Source organism: Hipposideros armiger, unplaced genomic scaffold (genome assembly GCF_001890085.2).
Source record: "Hipposideros armiger isolate ML-2016 unplaced genomic scaffold, ASM189008v1 scaffold_218, whole genome shotgun sequence".
Taxonomy (NCBI): domain Eukaryota; kingdom Metazoa; phylum Chordata; class Mammalia; order Chiroptera; family Hipposideridae; genus Hipposideros; species Hipposideros armiger.
Genome location: NW_017731568.1, coordinates 92,503 through 116,142, shown reverse-complemented (window position 1 = coordinate 116,142; position 23,640 = coordinate 92,503). Strand labels below are relative to the sequence as shown.

General features: G+C 40.0%; 1 protein-coding gene and 1 pseudogene across 1 annotated transcript in view; both read right to left on the bottom strand.

Moving 5' to 3' along the window:
* The window catches only part of HECTD1 (HECT domain E3 ubiquitin protein ligase 1), a 106,147-nt gene extending 97,436 nt beyond the window's left edge, over positions 1-8,711 (bottom strand). Inside the window, exons 1-2 of the mRNA XM_019654271.1 lie at positions 6,781-8,711; positions 5,176-5,448 (exon numbers count right to left, since the gene is read on the bottom strand). Coding sequence (XP_019509816.1) covers positions 5,176-5,315 — 140 coding nt within the window. The 5' untranslated portion in view covers positions 5,316-5,448; positions 6,781-8,711. The remainder of the gene's footprint in view (positions 1-5,175; positions 5,449-6,780) is intronic.
* Positions 8,712-12,891: 4,180 nt separating this feature from the next.
* The window catches only part of LOC109389041 (60S ribosomal protein L32 pseudogene), a 15,273-nt pseudogene continuing 4,524 nt past the window's right edge, over positions 12,892-23,640 (bottom strand).

The window sequence follows — 23,640 nt, the reverse complement described above, 5'->3', positions numbered from 1 at the left end:
TGGGGTATATAGAAACTTCCAGAGGCATTTTAGACCTAAGTGGAAAACAGCCACAATATCAAGAATTTCTCCAGCTGGTTCAATATCCGGATGTCAGCTATTGTATGCCAGGCACTATGCTTAGCAATAGAAAGACAAAAGTAATAGTAGTATGTATTTGAGGATGCAGGCGAGATCTTTGAAGGAATTTAAATCTCATCCATTAGGTAAAGAAACTAAAACATTTCATAAAAGAAAATGGTACAATCAAATCAATATTTTAATACTATAGTCAATTATACTTTAATAAAAGACCATAAAATATTTTAATATTATAATTCTGGGTATAATTAGCTTAGAGGCAGCGATATCTGTTAGGAAGCTCCTAGCACTGAGCATAATCATTTCCCTATACTAATCCTAGATACTGTTCTTTTTAATCTCCTAGTTCAGGGAGAAGAAAATAGATGTCATCAGATAGAAATTCCTTCAACTTTTTACTATCAAACCTAAAACATATTCATCTAACCTCTCCACCTTCCTGGTTTCACCAACAAGGAACACCACCTAAAACTTCTCTCTCCACCAGAGCATCAAAGCTTTGCTACTCAACGTGGGATTTTCCTGACCAACAGCTTCAGCATTATCTGGGGGCATATTAGGAATGCAGAATATCAGGCATCACACCTGTCCAACTGAATCACAATTTGCATCTTAGATCTCCAGGTGATTCACATTACCCAGGTTAAAGTTTAAAAAGCAATTCTCCTGACAAAAGCCAATTCTCTTCCAGCTTCTCAGAATCTTTATACTATGGGTTATCCATTTTCTCTCTTAGACCTTTAAAGAAAAAGCCCCACACTCCATATCCAACTTCTCAAAAAAGTTTTCTGCTCTGTCTTCATTCTTCAGGTCCTACTTCCTCCTTAACCCACTCAAATCTGCCCCTCACCACTCCGAGACTCAGCCCTCATTAAGATCAATGACCTTGAGAATGTTGCTAAATGCAAAGGACACCCTTTAGTCTTTACCCTATTTGACCTCTCACCAGTATTCAACACAATTGTCCTGTCTCTTCTTGAAACATTTCTTTCTTGTGTCTACATGTAAACTTGTGATGCAAAAGCAGTGGTGGATAAAACTGCTTGTGCTTTAGCATGAATCAAAGCAGCAGCACTAAATTGTACTACTTAGTCTTTTACAAGCTCTGGCATGGAGGAGAAAAAAGTCACTTCCACTACAGAATAACTTTAATAAAGCAAAAAAATTATTAATTTTACTGATCTCAACCCTTACGTGTGTACCTTTTTAATATTTTTCTTAAGGAAATGAGAAATAAGCATAAAGCACTTCTGCATACCAACGAATGATGGTTGTGTCAAGGTAAAGTACTTGTACAACCTTCAGAGAGCCGAACTAGTCACTTTTTTCATGCAACACCATTTTTACTTGAAAGAGCTTCAGACAAACTGTGGTTATTCAGACTTGGATATCTGGCAAACATTTTCTCAAAAATTAATGAAGTAAGTCTTCCATTTCAAGAGTTTGCTGCCAATGATAATATTAAAGTATTCAAGCAAAAATTACAATTTTGGAAAATTTGTATCTGCCACCATGAGCTTGACAGCTTCCCAATATTTAAAGACTTTTCTGATGAAATCAGTAGTTATATTAGCAAATGTGTTTGTGATACTATAGAATGACACATCAACATTTGGAATATCTATATAACTCAATAGACAAACATTTTTCATATATGACAAGTGAATGATTTCACTAACTTAAACATGGGTTAAAAATCCATTCAATGTACGAGAGACCAATAAATTTTAATGTACCCAAGTACAAAAAGTTCATTGAGGGGCGGCCAGTTAGCTCAGTTGGTTAGAGCGCAGTGCTCAAACACCAAGGTTGCCAGTTCGATATATAACTAGATTGAAACAACTACTTGACTTGGAGCTGGCCGCTCACACTGGCTGCTGGCTACACACGGTAGCCCATGGCAACCCACTGCAGCAGGGGCTGCAGCCTACGCCGTTGCCCGTTGCCAGCAACTCCCGGCAGCCTAGCTCCAGGTTGAGCTGTTGTTCAGCATCTTAGCTGCAGAGGGCAGTGTCACTGGCCCTCATATGTGGGATCCGAACCAGAGCCCTCTGGCATCCCAAGCCAGCTCTTAACCAACGCACCACTCGGCCGGCCCGCTGATCAACTGTTTCAATGTGAATGCAAAATAGTTATCTGTAACATTGAACTTAAGACTTATATTAAAAATAATTCAATGATATTATCACAGATGAAAGCAAAAAACCAACCCTTAACCTGAATTTTACTTTCTAGAGCATTGCCTTAGGTTTAGGCATTAATAAAAAGCATCTCAGCTTCACAGAAAATGTGTATTCCTTAATTGGAAAAGGCTAGGAAAACTGGTACAAAAAAAAAAAAAATGGAGAGCCACATACTATACTATACTAAGTTAAAGGACGAGAAACACTTTATTATGTGAAAAGCACTGTGCTAGGCATTTCACAAGCATTATCCCATTTAATCCTCACGAAAACCTGAACCCATATCAATCCCATTCCAAAGGCCATTATTTCTACCACGCAATCTGCCTTTCCTGACTAAACAGACATTTACCTATCAATACAAGCTAATCAAGCAAAACCACATTTGAACATATAGACATCTTGCTTTACGAAACCTAAGTAAGAACTATTTGCTACTACCTTAAGAAACCAAGTTGGTATGGGAGATTTTCACCAATATCTAAAATATGAACATCATCTTGCTTTTCCGCTGCCTTATTTGCTGACTGTTTCAAAGAGTTCAAAGACTCTACAAAATCAGTCCCAAAATAAAATTCAAAATTAAGTCCTCAAATAAAATTCAAAATTATATATTTAGGGGCCCGCCAGGTGGCTCATTTGTTTAAAGCATGAGCTCTGAGCAACAGGGTTGCCAGTTCGATTCCCACATGGGCTAGTGAGCTCCCCCACACCCATCCCCCGAGCTCAGCTGCCGCTGAGTTGGTGAGAGCGAGCGCATGCTCTTAACAACAAGGTTGCCGGTTCAACTCCCACATGGGATGGTGGGTTGTGCACTCCCCCACCCCTCCCCAGCTAAACTGAAAGCTGCAACTGGACTTGGAGCTGATGAGTCCTGGAAAAACACAATGTTCCCCTTTCCCAATTCCCCAGTAAATTTTTTTTTAATTATATATACATATATATATTTTTAATAACAATGACATTTAATAGCCTACTTCACATAAAACACTTTTCACATACTACATTCTTTCCTTTACTCCTCACAAGAAGCTTACCAGAAATAAGATTACTGCCATTTTAGAGGAAGAAGGTAAGGCTCTCAGTAGCTAAATTGCATGTAGCTGACCAAAAATCTGAACCCAGGTCTCTGATGCTACAGCCCATTTTTTCCACCTCACCATGCTGCCTCTCTGGTTTAAAGGAACCAAGACAATTTTTCTTCCTTGAGAAAACAAGAAAATCTGTCTTCATGTAGAAAAAAGAGAACAAACAAACTATGATTTTTAGAAAAAATTGTCATAAATTTAAGCAAATGTCTATTTTTGATAGACAAATTACAGGTATGCCACATGAAACAGGGTTGACCATTCCAATTTAAAATACCCTTGTACCTTCACTTAGTAAATAAAACATAAATCACATCTGACTTTAATTTCCTTTCTTAAAATTACATTATATCAAATATGAATAAAGCCTAGAAGGGAAAATGGAAAGAATAACAATTATGTGATTAGAATGGTAGAATTCTATATAGGGATGAGCTTTACATTTTGAAATTTTCCTTTAAAATTGTTTCAATATGGTAACACTTTAAGGTCATTACAAATACGTCTACTATATGTCAGTACGTAATACAAGATATGAAATGACAGTTGATTTGACTGGCAAGTGTGACTTACTTTTTAAAATACCATAATTTCTCAGGTTAATGAAGACACTCTAATGAAATGAAATCTATGAATACTCAGAATTCTACTTCACTTTTCTATGAATCCTGCTAAAACAAGTGTCAAAGAAGGGGCTGAATTATGATGTACTCAAAGTTTGTCAATAACAAGAACTAGTTGAAATAAATGGGCTAACAGATTGTGATTCAGAAATTTTGTTTATAAGGATCTTTATCATAATAGTATACTGTTTTAATGAGGTTTACAACTAAGAATTATTCATTATTAATTAATTCATTTTCAATACTTAGTCATTCAAAAATGAATACAATTAAAAATAGCTGATCAATTGAATGAGTAATACAGCCTTTATTTCCACCTCAGAAAAACTAAGATAATTATACCAAATTTTATGTCAACACCTCAGTTTCTACTAATTATCTCAAAATGGTGTTAAAACAAATATAGAAACATCTGAGTTTTCATTTAGAAACATCTGAGTTTTCATTTACTTATTGCTGCAATTTAAAATTGCTGATATAAATGTAAAATAAACAATAAAAACCAAATGTATTCAGCATTCAGAAGAATGATTACTGGGCAAGTATCACATAAGAGGAAAAACATGGCATTAATGGCTAATCTAGTAATAAATTCTCTTTTACATTTTAGCACAAATTCTACATTATAACCTCTGAATAAAACTGTTTAAACTCTCCAAACTTCAAAATGTTTCTATTATTCCAAAAAGTAAACTATTGAGTAACATCCAATTTATAGCCTCCAAACTGAAATTTACAAGTCAATGATTTGTTGTACAAATGTATGATGTTATATGACTTAATACGTATGAGGAAATGGGCAGTTAGTTGTAAACATGTGTTCATTATCACCTGTATTTCCATGTCAGTTTCTTGGTACAGAAATAGCTACCTTTAAAGACGAAAAGTATTTGTATTTTCCCAGTTCGTGTCATATTTTGAAAATGAATCAACCAAGCTATGGGTTAAAATAGTACTCCCTACTAATCCCTATTCATTCAACAAACATGCACTTGTGTCATGACAATTATCATTACTCAAGCTACTTCACCTACCAATTTTTATTTCTCAGAAAAGTATAAATGCAAAACTGCATAAACTAAAAAAGATAATTGTAAAAGTCACTAGAAAAAATTCTACACAAACTGAAGTCAGCAAATGGTTGAAAACAAAATGTCACTACAGCAACCCCAAAGGAAGATGATGAAGGGATGTACTTACGTTTCAAAACAGCGATCCACGTTGTCAGACATCAAAAGCAGCATGCATAGCTGTTCAAGGGCTATTAGTTGCATGTCCCTTTCATCTCCCTGTCCCATCTGTAGCCATTCCAGTAATGTATCCGGATCCACATCTGCCATGGTTTTTTAAAAGCCTCTTTGCTTAAGTTTAGAAAGTAAAGGGGAAAAGTCCTTTAAATGTCCAGGACTGATCAGCTTGGGTTTAAAATGCTTTCCTTTACATCGGCTAGAACCAAATTTTCGTGATGTACTCCTAGAAATTAGAAAAGACTCTTAAGTATGTTTGAATATAGTGCTTACGAAGTTTTTCAATTGCCCTTATTCCTCAGGTTTAACGTTCATATATCATAATAAATAAAAACCAGTTTTGCACAAGAGTATAAGCTGATTAGGTTGCTGCGTAACTGGAAACCAGAGCTGTCTTTGTCAAAGACAGTCAAACAAGCATCGAATCCCACAACTGCTATCACTAACGTCTGTGCCAAAAGGCAAAGAACACCTTACTAAAGGTTCTTTTTTTTTTTTCCAGCAAACTCCTTCCCCCCTCCTCCACCCAAAACTGATCTTCAGATAAAGGTTAGAGTCAGTATTCTAAGGACAGTCTAAGCAGTTTGATCCCGTCCCTCTCCAAATTAAGTTTCTGCTTTAAAATTACCTCTAATTTCACAATTCTGCTGAATTCTCAATTTACTTACTCCTATTCTAAAGTAGTCCAAATGCAAACGATAATTGGATACAAAAATCTATCTATGAATAAAGGCTTGGTTAATTATTTTGGCAGTCTTGGGAAACTGTTTTTAAAAGTTTCAAAAGAAATGCTAAAAGTAACCGCAATGAACTAACACGTTACGGATCAGAATATAGGCCAGTCTATGGCCCTCCTTCCCCATCCCTACAGAACCGAGGAGTTGGTTAAAAACATATGCTACATACACAAAACAGAGAAGCAGCCACAACAGGCAAGTCAGTCATTACCAAAGCTTGTCAACTTCCTCACAGGAGGGCAGCGTTAGGTCCCAGGGAACCCAGCTGCGGGTGTCTGAATCCAGAGGCGGGTACCAGTGAGCACCCAACGGCGGCGACCAGCAGGGATGACCCAACACTCTGGGCCCAGCCGAGCCCCGCGCCGGGAGGCGCAGGCACCGCGCTCCGGTTTCCCGGCACCAAACCCAGCTAAGTTAGCTACCTGTGTCTAGGAGGAGGGGGAAGTTCTGCGGGAGAAGCAGCAAGCCTCGGTGCCCGAGAGGAGGCCACGGGGCAGGACAGCGGGTCTCCCGGGAGCGGCGCCCGGAACTCCCGAGGCCCGGCGGGTCGTCCCCGGCCTGGCCGGGCAGCGAACCCTTCTGAAGGGCAAGGAGGGGGGCCGCCTTGGTCTCCGGCTCAGGCAAGCCGGGCCCCGCCGCGGGCAGGCCCGGGGGAGGGAAACAAAGGGGCTAAGCGGGTGAGTCGGCAGCAGCCCACCAGACCTCACCAGGGGCCGGGGCTCTCGCTGCCGGCCCGCAGCCCGGCGTCCCGGATCCGGGCCCCCAGGCCTGGCCCTTCCGACCGCCCAAGGCGCTCCCGCCTCCCGTTCCCTCAAGCTCACCCGGGCTTGTCGTTCCAAACCACTTCGGTCTAGCTCCAAGCAGGCCGCGGGCAGAGCCAGGCCCGGCCGCGGCCCTCGAGTTCCCAGGAAGCCGCAGGCCGCGCAGGTCGAGCTGGGCAGGCGGCACAGGAAAAGCCGCGCCTCGTCCCTCCCCTTCCTCCGCGGGGACCTGGTGACAGAAAAGCGAGAGGTTCCCCCGATGGGCAAAAGCGAGCGCAAGGCCAGTCGCCGGCACGCGGCTCCACAGGCCACGCGGCTCCACAGGCCCCGCAGCTCAGAGGCCCGCGCGGTGCTGCCAGAGGCGGCGGGGGGAGGCCGCGTCCATCGCGATCCGAGAGGGGGAAGGGAGAGGGTCGGACCAGAGCTGGGCGGAGAGGCTGAGCAGGGCAGCTGAGCTCGGCGGGGGCGGAGCAAATCGGCTCTCCCGGCAGCGACCCGGCTGGCCGCCACGTGGGGCGCTGCGGACACCCGTCGGCCAGGGGCGCTGAGGCGCCAACCGACAGGGCGCGTCGCCGCCCCTGCCAGGGCACTCTGGCCCCCGGGGCCTCGGATTCCCTCGGCCTTATCAGCTGTCGCTCGTCTACCGTCCGCCCCGGCGCCGTGACGCTGCGCTGTGGATGCGAGCGCGCTCCCAGCACCCGGCGCACACAGATGCACGCACGCCCAGCTAGGACTGCTCGGCGTCTACAGTCTTAACGCGCTCCTGCTGAAGGCCCCGTGCTGTACATCAAGCTGCCGCCGACTTGTCCTTGCCCAGCCTCAAGCCGGGGCGACCTGTACTCCGCCACGAGCTTCCCCTTCTGGTCACCCCGCCTCGCGCAAGGAAGTGCATCCCGGGAGAAAAGCGTCTCCCTTCGGTCCATGGAGGCAAACTGCCCCGCAGCTCACCAAAAAGAAAACCTTTCACCACAACCCTGGGAAGTAAATATTATCAAGTATTATCTCCATTGTACGGATGTGAGAAGTGAGGCTACAAATTCAGGCCCAATGGCGTTCCCAATAATGAGCACTGAGAGTGTGCTTTTGACTCTTTACTGCGGGTCGTGTTCCCTAAGTATGTCTGTGGTTATTCCCTTCAAATGTTGCCTTTCAAACGCATTGACAATAAAATACGCCTGCTTGAAGGACATGCTTGGAGATATTTGGGGAGAAACTAATTGGAAATATGAGTATAGCTTTCTTTTTTTAAATCAAGAAATGAATCTCCTGGTTTGCGAGATAAATAAACGTATGCCCCAGACACTCCCTACTTTTTCATCTTTTAAACAAAAATGAATATTATTAGATTGTATTGAGACGCATTCCTTTAAGCAATCAGAGAAGCTGCTACATATGGTTGAAGAGCCAGTATTTTGGAAATTACAAATTTGCACTTCAGATATCTATAAGCACATGTTCCCCTGTCTCACGTAATGGTCTGTAGGTCTCCTGTTAACAGATGAAGAGAAAAGGGTAGAGGATTCCACTATTTTGCCACAACTACAAAACATGAGAATAATTATTTAGGAGCTATGAATGTGATGGAGATGCCAGGAAAATCTTCAAGGAGGAAGTAGCATTCTTTCTGAACCTTGAAGAATGGGTAGAATGTGGATACAGCAAGAGAAGGAAAAGATTACAAGCAAAGCCTGATATATCCTGAGATAAAGGAAAGAGGACCTGTGCCCCAAGCAAGAACCCGCATTAAGCAAAGAGAAGGAGAGAAGGCAAGGGGTAATGTATGCAGGGCCTTAAATGTGGGGGCGGGGGATGCAGAATTTAGGCTGAGGTAGCAAGTTCTGGACTAGAACATTGACTGGACAAATTAGTCTTAAAAAGATTGATAGAGCAGGAGTGTCCAGAATGGCTAAAAGGAGCTACCAAGACAAGGAGATTAGCTGGAATGTTGCTGAAATCCTCCAGTAGTGGAGGGAAAAAGGACCTAGGTATTGACAATAAGAATGGAGAAGAAATAAATATTTAAATTTTTTTTAATATATCAAAACTTAAATGATTAATTTCAATTTGTTTTTTAACCTACAGAGAGGACTTGAAAGGAAGATGATGATGCTTTTAACAGAAAATAGAAGAGAAAAAGAAACTACTCTTTACTAAGTTTTTAAGGTAAATTGTCCTTTATTCTCTCACCATCTCTATCCCTACTGCCCACTTTCTGCCACCAAAATTAATGACTGTAGTATGCTTTAAAGAAACCTTATCAAAAAAGTGCTGACTTATATTGTGATTTTATTTATTTATTTATTTATTTTAAGCTGAACCATCCTGCCACCTGTTGGCAGCTCAGTGGCTGCTCAGCTCGGGCCAGGACTCGAACCGCTGTTGCTCAGAGCTCAAACTCTTGTGTGAGCTCTTAACCAACTGAGCCACTCAGGCAGCCCTGTGATTTTATTATATTATTATTTTAAATTCAAATATGAGATCCCAAAGTAAAAGCATTAAAGGAAAGGAATAAAGCCCAGAAGAAAGCAAGAGAAACAGACGAAGGCAACTGACCATACTTAAATGTATGTCCCAAGAAAGCAGGATATGTTTACAAGCTAATATTTCACCCTGATATCAAAATAAAAGAATAATGGACATTGAGAATTGCTATATGCCAGATACAGTGTAAGGCATAGTAAGTCACAGGCTTCATCGATAAGCTATAAAAGTCTAGGGGAAGGTAAATGTAATCACACTTCCCGTGTCTGCTTCTATGAGAATACTTATCACATAATATTGCCAGGGACACTGGGCACATCAAGGAGGTGATGATGTGCTCACTTCGGCAGCACATATACTAAAAAAGGAGGTGATGACATCTCGGAAGGCTCCAGAATGGTATGTGAACTAGATATCAGATGTTAGATGTTGGAGCTGGCCAGACATTAGGAAGACCATGTGGAGAGGCATAGAGGTGTGAAGAGACCTCCTCCTGTTGAGGGAGCAGAGGGAACAGGCTGCGATTTGACCCCACTTTCATAAAGGATCATCAGTATATACACAGTAACTGGGATCTATTCACAGGTTCAAAAAGGAAAAACCAAAATTGAACCTTGTAGTATAGAATGAGCATATTTGTATCTAAGATTTGAAAGGAAATCTTGTCAAACACATTCTTTTTTTTTTTTAAGATTTTATTGGGGAATTGGGAGAGGGAAACAGCGCTCGGGAATTGGGGGAAGGGGAACAGACAAGTTGCTGTTGCTTTGTTCTTCAGTCTAGTTGTGGAGGACGTTGCTTCACTGGCCCAAGTTGGCACCATCATTGCGCTCATCCTGGGTGAGGCAGATCAGTCGCCAGCTTCTGGATGGCCGCTCATTGTGGTTGCTGGCTGCTCACGCTGGCTGCTGGCTACACACGATAGCGCATGGCAACCCACTGCAGCAGGGGCTGCAGCCTATGCCGTCGCCGGAGACTCACAGCAGCCCAGCTCCAGGTTGAGCTGTTGTTCACCATCTTAGCTGTAGAGGGCAGTGTCACTGGCCCAATGTGGGATCCGAACCGGAGCCCCGCTGCTCAGAGCTGGCGTCCCAAGCCAGCTCTTAACCAATGCGTCACTCGGCCGGCCCTCAAATGCATTCTTAAAATTCACATACTTCAGGGCTGCTGGTTGGCTCAGTTGGTTAGAGAGTGGTACTCATAACACCAAGGTTGCCAGTTTAATTCCCACATGGGCCAGTGAGCTGCGCCCTCCACAGCTAGATTGAAGACAACGACTTGACTTGGAGCTGATGGGTCCTAGAAAAACACAGTTTTTATATCTGGTTTCCTTCATTCATCATTATGTGTTCAAGTTTCATCCACATTGTAGCATGTATCATTCTTTTGCATGGCTGAATAATATTCCATTATATGCATATACCACATTTTCTTTGTCTATTCATCAGTTTATGGTGACATTTGGATTGTTTCTGGGTTTTGGCTATTATGACTAATGCTACTATGAATATCCATGTAAAAAATTTTTGGTAGACATATATGTTTTCATTCTCTTGGGTATATACCTAGGAATGGAACTCTTGAGCCATACAGTTTATTAGCTTTTGGAGGAACTGCCAGATGTTTTCCAAAGCAGCAGTATCATTTTCATCTCCACCAACAGTGTATGAAGGTTCTACCTTGTTATAATCTGGTTTTTTTTTTTACTATAGCCATCCCAGTGGATGTGAAGTAGTATCTCATTGTGATTTTGATTTGCATTTCCATAATGAACATCTTTTATGTGTTTATTAACTATTCATATGTCATCCTTGGAGAAATGTCTATTCAAGCCCTTTGCCCATTTTTAAATTGGGTTATTTGTCTTTTCATTGTTGAGTTGTACGCATTCTTTATATATTCTAAATAAAAGTCTCTTGTCAGATACAAATTTGCAAATATTTTCTTCCGTTCAGTGGGTAGCCTTTTCAATTTCTTGATAGTGTCCTTTGAAGCACAAGTTTTAAGTTTTTATGAAGTCCAATTTACGTATTTTTTTCTTTTGTCATATGTGCTTTCATTATCTGAGAAACCATTGTGAAATCCAAGATCATGGAGATTTACATTAGTGTTTTCTTCTAAGAGTTTTATAGTTTAAGCTCTTACATTTAGGTTAATGATCCATTTTGAGTTAATTTCTGTAAAGCCCAACTTTATTCTTTGTTGCACATAGATATCCAGTTGTCTCAGCCCTATTTGTTGAAAAGAATATTCTTTCCCATGAATTGCCTTGGCACCCATGTTGAAAATCAACTGACCATAAATATAAAGGTTTACTGGATACTCAACTATGTTTCATTGATCTGAATTTCTATCCTTATTCCAGTATCACCCTGGCTTGATTACTGTAGCTTTCTAGTGTGTTTTGAAATCAGGAAGTGTGAAACTTCCAACTTTGTTTTTCTTTTTCAAGATCATTTTGGCTATTCTGGATTCCTTGCATTCCATATGACTTTTAAGATCAGCCTGTCAATTAAAAAAAAAAATACAACAAAAACAAAATACCAACTCTAATTTTGATAGGGATTGTATTGAGTATGTACATCAATTTGGGAAGTATTGCCATTTTAATAAATGTCCTAATTTATAAACATGGAATGTGTTTCCATTATATAATTCTTCTTTAATCTCTCAATGATATTTGAGTTCTCAGTGTACAAGTTTTGTGCTTCTTTTGTTAAATCATGGAGATGTTTCCACATGTACTTGAGAAGAATGTGCATTCTGCTTCTGTTGGATAAATGTCTGTGAGGTATAGTTGGTTTATAATATTGTTTAAGTCTTCTATTTCCTTGTTGATCTTCTGTCTGGTTGTTCTAGCCATCATTGAAAGTGAAGCATTGAAGTCTTTGGCTATTATTGTTGAATTGTCTATTTCTCCTTTTAATTTTTTTTTTAAGATTTTATTAGGGAATTAGGAAAGGAGAACACTGTTGGGGAATCGGGGAAGGGGAACAAACAAGTTGCTGTCCTTTTGTTCTTCAGTCTAGTTGTGGAGGATGTCGCTTCACTGGCCCATGTTGGTATTTTCATTGCGCTCTTTCCGGGTGAGACAGTCACTCATGGGCCATTGGACAGCCGCTCACAGTGGCTCATGGCAGCTCACAAAAGCTCACACCAGCTGCCGGCCAGCCCCACTGCAGCCTACGCCGTCGCCAGCGATTCACAGCAGCCCACCTCCAGGTCGAGCTGTTGTTCACCATCTTGGCTGTAGAGGGCAGCATCACTGGCCCATGTGGGATCCGAACTGGCCAACTCTTAACCAACACGCCCCACTCGGTTGGCTGTCGCCTTTCAATTTTATTCATGTGTCTTACTTCATGTGTTCTGGGACTGTGTTGTGCATATATATTTATAATTGTTATGTCTTCCTGACAGATTGAACATTTTATCATTATAATATATCCTTCTTTGGCTCTAGAAACATTTTTGTCATAAAATCTATTTTGTCTGATATTAGTATAGCTACTCCAGCTATCTTTTGGATACTGTTTGTGTATTATATATTTTTCCATTCTTTTCCTTGCAACTTATTTTTGTCTTTGAATCCACAGTTTGTCTTTTGTAGACAGCATATAGTTGGATCTTTTTTTGGCGGGGGGGCATAATTTTATGGTTTTACTAACACAATACAATGTGCACACAAGCTGTCTATTCATTTTCTTTGCTGTGCAGCCTGGCGTTGGGATTGGTGATTCTGATGGCCAGCTGGGCTGCTCTTTCCACCATGGCTTTGCAGTTCTTTGAGGAGATGTTGTGAGCAATCTCAGCACAGTAAGATGTATTGCACATCAGCAGCACTTGAAGATCCTTTATGTTGTGGACCAGGCACTTCCAAAAGCCACTGGTCAGCATGTGCTTTTTTTTCTTGTTGCTCTTATAACCAGTGCTGGGCATCACGATCTGGCCCATGAATCTTCTGCGCACCCTATTGTCTGTGCTCTGGGTTTCCGCCAGTAAGGCTTAATTTTAACATATCAGTCTGACTGGTGCCAGATGAACTTCTTGATCCTCTTTTTGACAATCTTGGGCTTCACCAGAGCTCTGAGGGCAGCCAGGGTGCCAAGTAAGAGATGGCTGCCACCTCTGTAGGCAGCACCTAGGAAGAGTGGATCATTTTTCTTTATTATCCATTCTGCAAATTTCTGCCTTTTGATTGCAATCTTTAGTCCATTTTCAATTAATGTAATTATCAATAGTTTTTTACATCTGCCATTTTGCTATTTGTATTCTGTGTGACTTATGTCTATTTTTTTTGTCTTATGTCTATTTTGTTTCTCTAAATCTCCATTACTGTTTTCTTTTGTGTTAAATAGTTGTTTTCTGGTATATCGTTTTAATTCCTTTGTCATTTCTTTTACTCTATGTTTTTGAGTTCTTTTCTTAGTGGTTGTCTTGGGGATTATAATTAACATCTTAACTTAAAAAAATCAAATTTGGATTAATACCAAGTTAATTTCAATAGTATACAAAAAGTTTACTCCAATATAGCTCTATTTCCTCCCCCATTTTTGTGCAATTATTGACATATAAATTACATCTATATACACTGTATACCTATAAACTCAGTTTCATAATCATTGCTTTATGCACTTGTCTCTTAAATCAGATGCAAAAATAAAGTTACAAACGAAAATACATTTATGCTATCTTTTATGTTTACCTATATATTTACCTTTACCAGTGCTCTGTACATCATATATTTGTTTATTGTTGGCTATTACAATTTTTCAAAATATTCAGTTTACAACTGATATTTCCCCCTTTCAATAGTTTTTTTTTTTTTTAAGATTTTATTGGGGTATTGGAAGAGGGGAACAGTGTTGGGGAATTGGGGAAGGGGACCAGCCAAGTTGTTGTTCTTCAATCGTCGTTGTGGAGGGTGCCAGTCGCCATCTGTCTTCCCATCGGCAGCTTGTGGCCTCTAAGCTCAAGGTGCTGTGTTCAATCTTAGTTGCAGGTAAGCGTAGCCACTATCCCAAGCGGGAGTCGAACCAGCAACCTTGTTGTTAAGAGCACACGCTCTGTCCACTGAGCCATTCAGGCGGCAGCTCAGCTCAAGGTGCTGAGTTTAGTCTTAGTTGCAAGTGGGCATAGCCCACGATGGAACAGGCAATCTTGTTACACCAGCTGAGCCATCCTGCCACCTGTTGGCAGCTCAGCGGCAGCTCAGCTCGGGCGCAGCGTCACTGGCCCATGTGGGAATCGAACTGGCAGCTCTGTTGCTCAGAGCTTGCGCTCTTAAGCCAACTCTTAACCAACTGAGTCACTCAGCCAGCCCTCAATAGTTTTTTACACTGTAACTATCTAAGCTAATGTGGTTTAGTGGAAAGAGGGAGTTTTGAATCAAAAGTCCTAGCATCTACTAATGGCTTTCAGTCCATTCACTGATTTTATAATCTGGATTAAGCCATATTAGTCGCTGTCTGGGCTTCAATTTGCTTAACTCAAAAGGGGAGAGAATAGCATCTGGCAGTATTAGACAGCTGATTTCAAATGTACCACTCTCTCAATTGTAGGTCCTACACAGATGAGAGAATTCCCTTGTAATTCTAGTCTAGCAGCTGATGTCCACAAAGAAGGTCAAAACCTTTATAACCATTAGACAAGTATATAATATGCCGCATATATAATTTGGTCCATTTCCTATTTGAAATGAGTTTGGGGGTAGGGGGAGAAGAATACCTGAGTTTTCAGAGTAGATTACCATATTGCCTTAGTCTTTTGTTTCCCTGGGTGTAAGGTCTATTCTTCCTATCAGTTTTTTAATTTTGTTTTGTTTTTAGGGAAGAAAATAATCATATTTACCTTGGAAGTGATTTTTGAACAAGCCAGATATTAGTTTTAAAGGACCAGAATCATCATGATTTAGAGTATGCAACCCACTGACCCATGAAATCTATTTTGGCCATTTTTCCTGACCCCACTAAAAAAATAATATCAATAATAATAATAATAATAATAACTGTGGTAAATGAGGTTGGAAAATAATTCCTGTATACCTAGGGGCCAGGTAAAAAATTCTTTTTTTAAATTTATTTTTGTTGTTGGGGAGTTGGAGGGAAACAACATTGGGGAATCGGGGAAGGGGAGCAGACAAGTTGCTGTCCTTTTGTTCTTCATTCTAGTTGTGGAGGACGTCGCTTCATTGGCCCATGTTGGTGTTATCATTGCTCTCTTCCCGGTTGAGGCAGATCGGTCGCCAGCCATTGGACGGCCATTCACCGTGGCTCTTGGCAGGTCACGCTGGCTGCCAGCCACTCATGGTAGCTTACGGCAGCCCACTGCAGCAGGGGCTGCAGTGTATGCCGTCGCCAGCGATTCACAGCAGCCCAGCTCCAGGTCGAGCTGTTGTTCACCATCTTAGCTGTAGAGGCCGCAACAGCATCACTGGTCCTCATGTGGGATCCGAACCGGGGCCCTGCTTCTCAGAGCTGGTGTCCCAAGCCAACTCTTAACCAACGCGCCACTCAGCCGGCCCTGAAATTCTTCATCATTTAATTTAAGGATTGAATTTTAACAGGGATACCAATTATACCTAGGGAAGTAAGGTATTTGTTGGTGATTCCTTAAACATAAGATGAGTTTTGGCTTTTTGTTCCTGTTAGAAACAAGTCCATTTCCACACACAGATTTTATTGGTTCCATTTCCACACACAGATTTTATTGGTTCATAAGTTTTTGACCATGGTGATTCCTGAATATTAATGAAAGAGTAATTCAAAATAGATGGTCTGGTTAGTATGTATTGGTATGATTTAGATCTATTTTAGAAAGATGCTCATACTAAGGAACTTACTTTGTCCTTCTCAATCTTGGGGAAATGTGGCTAGATTGGCTGGACTGTAATCTTGCTAATAATTGTGTAACTTTCCATATGCGTAGGATCCTACTTTATCAAATGGTGGCTAGCCTTTGCCTTACTCTCCTACACACTCTGTGTAACCGAATAAAAATGAAATATATTTTGCTCTTCTTTCACACTCAAAAGAAGCATTAGGTGGATATTCAAACCCTATGTCCTTCCATTAGTGGTCTGGAATCTTATTAGCAAACAAAATTAGCATGTGGCTTTTATAATAGCATTATTGTCACACTGTACACAGGGAAAATGAAAGATTCTAAAAATAATCTAGCTTTAGTAAATGGGCCGAATTATATATACTGCATATTGCCACAGATTTAACAATCTGGGTAAGATAATATTTATTCTTAGAACAAATCACAATTGAAATCCTTATTCTCCTCTCATTCAGGGTCCCCACCCACTTTCTTTCCCTCTAACCTGGGCATGGCTGCAGGGGTTTTTTTTTAAAAGAGGCAGCTTGCAGTCTCAAGAAACAAAGCATAGAACCTTCTTTTCATAGTAGTTTCTTTGATCAGATCCATTCTGTAGTGTGACATTGATAAAATTATAACAATATTTAATGGGACAATCGCTTTTCCCCATTTGACCTATTTTCGTCACTGAAAAAATGTTGCTGCCTCAAAGATGTACTTATTTCTTCTTAATGGGTTAATAGAAATATATTAACAGTACTGAATCATTTGCTTGTTCTAATTCTTAAATTCTAAATCTTAAGAATAAGTTTATTTGTAGCTACAACTCCTAAGTGTCCAGCTTCTCATTTATTTCAGAAATAAAGCAAACAGTGATTAATATCCTCATCTGCTTCTGATTCTTCCTCATAGTTTCCCCCACCCCCTTTCCCTCATGTTACACAACATCAGGGTGCCTGGAACATAATGTCAGTGTCTTTCTACAGGCAGTGGGAGATGTTTACACACTGAAGCTGCTGGCGCTGACAAGGTGACTGGAGTCAAATGTAAACCATGGCGTTTATCATTCCCAAATATATTGTGCAATTGGTAGCAATGGACACTGTGTGAAAGGTTGCCTAATAAGCAGCCCCAGGATTAGTCAGCTTCTTGCTGGGAGGTGTGTGTGACCAAGATACTGGAGGTCATTAGTGATGGAAAGGCAGGCCGGCCAATGACAGAAACCAAAAGGAGGGGAAATTCAACTCTAGGCAAACAATTGAATCAGCACAAGACATTTGTTCTCTGAGGCACAGAGGCTGAGAGGCTGCTGAGAAACATGAGGGAAAAATGTTTTCTGGCTTTTTATTGTTTTCCATGAAAACTTTCCCCTGTGTAAAACCTTAAAAGCCAGTGCAATTTCTGGTCAGGTTAATTTATGGTGTAACCAAAAAATACTTTCTGGGGAAATCTTTTTACTTTCTGTAATAAAAAGTTTAATTATTAAAAACAACATAACCACACTAAAGAGAATTAGGAAAACAAAGCAAGGGCAAAACACTCATAATCCCTTTTGCGAAAAAAAAAATCACGACATCATAGTAGCATACATTCTTATTCTCTGAACTGTTTTACATGGTTGTAATCATAGTTAGAAGATGTCACATGATTTTTGGTAACATAAGGTTTTTGTTTCCGTAAGTGCTACATAACCATATTTTAAATATCTCAGTAATATTTCATTCAGCATATAGTTGAACCAATGTTCACTTTAACCATTCCAACAAATAGGATGCTTTCATTTTATGCTGTTGTTATAAATAACTTGGAATATAGCTTTTTTAGTATACATTTTTTTAAAATTTAAGTTGATTTACATCAAATACAAAACTTGTACAAGGATATATATGAACAGCTTAAAGATTAATAATAAAATGAATGGCTGAGTATCCACTTCCAACTTAAATAAAACATTGCTGTAACTCAGAAGGCCGCCTGTGTGCTGCTCTGGTCACATCCTGCTTTCTTCTTCCCCTACAGAAATAACCACTAATCTAAAAGTTTTGTTTAATATATGTATATTATATAATATACAATATATATTATATGTAATATATAATATGTATATAGTATTATGTTTTAGAGTTTAAATACTTTTTCTTAGGATAGATTGTAAAAAATTTAGTAATTAAGGTTAAGTGGGTTGCATGTTAATTAGGACTAGTTTCTGTTGTTGCTAGAAGCCATTGGCTTACATTTCTCCTTCAGAAATTATCAGGCTCGACACACCCAATTAGGTAGGGCGGGCCCACAGACCACAGAAAAATTCGCCTCATAAGGAGGTGCACTCTGTGACAGCTTTCGGCAGTATGAAGATATTAGGGGTTTGGACTGAGAGTTACCCTCTCTCCTCCCTAACCTTCCTCCATTCCCTAGTTATTTTGGTTTCGGGTTGCTATTTGTATGTTGTTGTTATTTAATTACTCATTCATTTAAAACAAGCTGTTCTTTTTATTCAATATATTGGTGTCTATTTTCCAGGATAAATGCCAACATAATCATGTTCAACTTAACCTACCTCCAAGGAATCCGATTGGTCAGATTTATCTTTTCAGTTTTGAAAATGGAGAAAGTGAAACAATTTAAAAATAATTGGCCAGTAATAGAACCCATAAGGATGATTAGCTTTTGGGTCAATAGTAAAAATCCAAAACTAGCGTGTTTCTAACCACCTGCATCAGGATCAGTTAAAATATTTAACAAATTCAGTTTAGTAAGTATTCCAGAGGATGGATGTTGGCTTGAGGGGCCGCCTTTGTTATAGAGAATACAGGCTAAGGGTAAATTGGCAAGAATACAAAACTAAAATAATATACATAATTAATAACTGAAATGTGGGGTTAGGGAGAGAGAAAGAAGGTAGAAATAAACCATGAGTCTCCAGGCCAGGGATGAAGAGGGATTTGTGGAGGTTTGGAGAACAGGCTTTGGAACAGCTTTGAAAGAATAAGAAAGGAGGAAAAAAGGAGGATTTTATATAGTGCTGTGGGTGACAAGTTGAATCTCCTGTAATATTCTTTGAAAAAAGCAAGTAAAAATGGGAATTCCTCCTGAAAGAGTTTTGGCTACTGGACCTTGTTTCTTTCAATGTGAAATTGAGCCATGTGGAGTCCTTCCACATTGAACAGAAAACTAGAGTTTGGAGGGCCAACCTTCTGCTAACCTCACACAAATAGTAAAGAACTAAGTCAGAATGTGAACCCAGACCTTTCCACTTTCAAAGCCTGTCAGTTTTTCATTCCCACCTGCTACCTATGGTTCAGAGATCTGTTGAGTCACCTTCTAAAAATATTGTTGAAATTGTAATAAAAAGCCACGTCCCTAATAGTTATTCCTCAGTTACGAGGTTTCAATGTGAGAATCTTCCTGTCCCAGGGATGGTGGGAAACTTGAAGGGTTGTCTCATGAACCATTTCCTTGCTCTGCTACTTTCCGGCTTTGTGATTTCTAGCTTAGTGTTTCTGCTTAAGAATAGTTCCTGATTTAAATAAAAACCTTCAGAGAAATAGTAACTTCAAAGCCTACACTCTTCACAGGGATAAAAGAGGAAACATTTCTGCAAGTGTGATCTACTTACAAGCATCACAGGGTCCCACTCAGCCTGCAGAGATGACACTTTTGAATCATAAGGAAATAGAGGATCTGAATTTAGAAGACTCTGTAGAATATATTGTTTTAGGAGTTTGGAAATATAAGCATCATTGGCTTATAAACACCATGAGAAGCATCAACAAGGTGGAATAATAGTGATGAAGATGAAGGTGGGGATGATTATAATGATACCAGCCATTCCTGGGTGCTTCTTGGCACAGGCATTATGCAAAGTGCTTTACATGTGTGCTGGATAATATTTTGAGACACTAACTTTTCTTTTTTTCCCCTTCCTTCTCCCATTCTAATCAGGCAGTTAGTTCTTTGCTTCAGAGGAGGTAAGTATCAGTACAGATAATAAAAATGGCCTACAGGTTTCTCAGTCTTTTGCTTACCTTAAGTCTAGAATAACTCGGAGAGTTTATGAAGGTTTTCAAATAACAAAATTCAACTAAGTAAATTTGAATATCTAATTGACTTATTAAGCCACTCATGAATCAGGCAGCATCCCATGTAGCAACTAGATGGGCTCTCCAAGGGGTTGTACAAAATGGAAGGTTTTCATAGGAATAAGGGTAGAGAAAGGAAGCTATTAGCAAAAGAAAAGAAAGGATTATTTTGGGGCCAGGATATCTTGTTTTTGGGAGAAAGAGAAAGGCCAAGGTTTTATCATGCAGATTGCCTCTTCTTCCTATGCGGGATGGAGAGAGCCTACATAATATTGGTGTTGACCAGAAAATTCAGGACTGGTTGGTTAAGATTACATTTCTGTTGAAGGCAAAACTGCAATTAGGCCATAGACTTTAGCATAAGTGATGCCATTTTGGGCCTATGGTTTTCTCTTTAACAAGGTAAAAGGAAGTAGATTTCTAAGAACAGCTAGAGCAGTGGTTCTCAAACTTTTTGGTCTTGGAACTTCTCTATATTCTCAAATATTTATTGAGAACCAAAAAACACTTTTGTTTACATGAGTTATATCTATTAATATTTACCAAGTTAAAAATTAAAACTAACCTGAAACTAATAAAAAAAAAAGTTAAAACTAAGAAGGTGACTGGTTAGTGTAGTTTGTTAGGGCATGGTGCTGATAACATCAAGGTCGCTGGTTCGATTCCCGCATGGGCCACTGTGAGCTGTGCCCTCCCTAAAAGAGTTAACTATGCCATTGTAGCATGAAAGCAATGTGTAACCAATGACCATGGCTGTTCCCAAATAAAATTAAAAAAAAAATTAAAACTAAGAAAAAATTTAATTAATTTACTAAGTCATTAAAAATAATAAAATAAGTAACATGGTTTTTTGTTTTTTTTGTGTGTGTGTGTTTCTCTTGTGTGTGTGAAAAATAAATTTTCCAAGACAAAAATATGTTAGTAAGAAGAATGGCATTGTTTTACATTTTTACAAATTTCTTTAGTGTCTGTTTTAATAAAAACAACTGTAGTCTCATCTTCTGTGTTCAATCGTTGTTACTTGTATTGGTTGATGTATGTGAAGAAAATCCAGTCTTACACAGATATGTTTGGAAAAAGGAGTAATATTTTAATAGACTTTTCAGATAACTTGTGGATGTTTTTTTGGGTGCAATACTAAAACTCAACAAGTGCTAATTTTTTTATAGTTTAATTGCAATGTGGAATCTGAAACCAGATAAATGAACTTTCTGTATACCATTACATTAAAATTTAGTGATCTGTGTTATACTTTGAATGAGTCTTCTACCCCTGCATGATTTTGTAACATCTACTGACCATTCGGAAAACATTGGCTCTCTGAGTTATGCAGATCTTCCAAATGTTGACATCTGTCACTATATAATACCAAAAGATTATATTTGTTATTATCACCATGGAACTCATCAGAAAAGTTGTTAACATGTTGGGAAACTGTCAAACTCAAGATAGTGGGTATAGGTTTTCCAAAATTCTAAATATTATCATTGGCAACAAATATTTTCATTTATTTTATTTTATATTTTATTTTTAAGTAGCAGGCTCACTTTCTTCCTTTTCTAGAAAATGTCAGCCTAATGCCCAAGTGTAGATAAATTGTTTGTCTGTCAGGAGTTATTTTAATTAAAATGGTGTTCTATGAAAAAAAAAAAGCAGCTATTTAGCTCACAACTCAATTGCTGAGTGCTTAGTAGTAGTATATGTAGCAGAAGCACATTATGTATATTTCCCATTTGACCACACAGAGTATTAAAAAGATGTGGAGGGCCGGCCGAGTGATGCGATGGTTAAGAACTGGCTTGGGATGCCAGAGGGCCCCGGTTCGGATCCCACATATGAGGGCCAGTGACACTGCCCTCCACAGCTAAGATGCTGAACAACAGCTCAACCTGGAGCTGGGCTGCTGTGAGTCGCCGGCGACGGCGTAGGCTGCAGCCCCTGTGGCAGTGGGTTGCCATGGGCTACCGTATGTAGCCAGCAGCCAGCGTGAGCAGCCAGCAGCCACAGTGAGCGGCTGTCCAGAAGCCGGCGACTGATCTGCCTCGCCCGGGAAGAGCACAATGATGGTGCCAACTTGGGCCAGTGAAGCAATGTCCTCCACAACTAGACTGAAGAACAAAAGGACAGCAACTTGTCTGTTCCCCTTTCCCAATTCCCCAACGCTGTTCCCATCCCCCCAATTCCCCAATAAAAAAATCTTTAAAAAAAAAAAGATGTGGACACAGGGTCAAGATTTAATAAAAGTAATATTTTTTACTGCTTGATCAAGAGCATTCTCAAGTGAAACAGTTTTGTTTCTATTTTATTAAAGTGTGTGCTAGTAGAGAATATAAGAAGTATGAGTATAGTTTTCCACCACCTGGGAGGAAAAACTTCCTATACCCTCTTAAATTCAGTTCTTGGGACCCTGCAAATTAAACTGACAAAAGACAGATTGGCAAGAAAAAAAACAGAGGCAGAGAGGAGAGCAGATATTATTATTCTAGGGCCTGAAAAACAGATTCCCCTTGATAGGTGGGGAGGAGGAAGGAAGGGAGGTCTGCAAGTCCTAAAGAAGTAGAGAAAAGCACCTTACTTTTTGGCACCAGCACGGGAGGGAGCAAGGCTCCAGAAAAGAATGGCTGTAAAGGGCACCTTGGCAGACAGACTATAGGAAATCTTGGCAAAAGATTCCTCACTTCAGGAATGGTGTAGGCACTTCAGAGTGCTGAGGGACAGGGGCAGCAGACACCTTAGCTGTCACCTATGTGAACCGATGGTTATTGATAAAAAAGAAACACACATACATACACGCCTCATTTTACAGATGGGAAAGCTGAGAAGTTAGATTTACTTTATGCACAGCTGGTAAGTGGCAGAGCCAGTATTGAAAGTTTGTGCTCTTAGTTAGCATACACTCTGAGTTTGTTAGTATGATTTCCTTATTTTCACTCTCTATTCATCTAACTACTAATTTCCCTGGTCACAGGATCAGGGAGAAAGAAAATAAGATGCTTAGTTGGCTCAGTATTAACCCAGTTTTTTCTGGGCTATTCCAGCCCTGGGAAGAAATGACCTAGGAGATCCTGGATTCCTGGCCGAAATGATCACTGGAAGGAAGGGATGGCAGATGTTGAATGAAGATGGTAAGTGCCATTACATTTGTTGTGAGGCTGCTCATAAGGCCCATAAGACTACAGGTAGTATATGACTTATCTCTGCAATCTCTGAGCCTCAGACCTGAAAGGAAGGCTGATGCTCGAGATTTGGAGGTTTGGAAAGCTCTAAGGAAAGGGTAATCAGGCCCTGTGAAGATAGGATCAAAGATACAGCCCTGTCAAAATAAAGGGACTAGGTTTCCTGTCTGGCATTCCTTTAATTATAGAAACACAGTACCCCCAGCTGTCATACTCCAAATATTCTAAGACACTCTAGAATAGTGGTTCTCAACCTTCCTAATGCCGCGACCCCTTAATACAGTTCCTCATGTTGTGGTGACCCCCAACCATAAAATTATTTTTGTTGCTACTCTGTAACTGTAATTTTGCTACTGTTATGAATC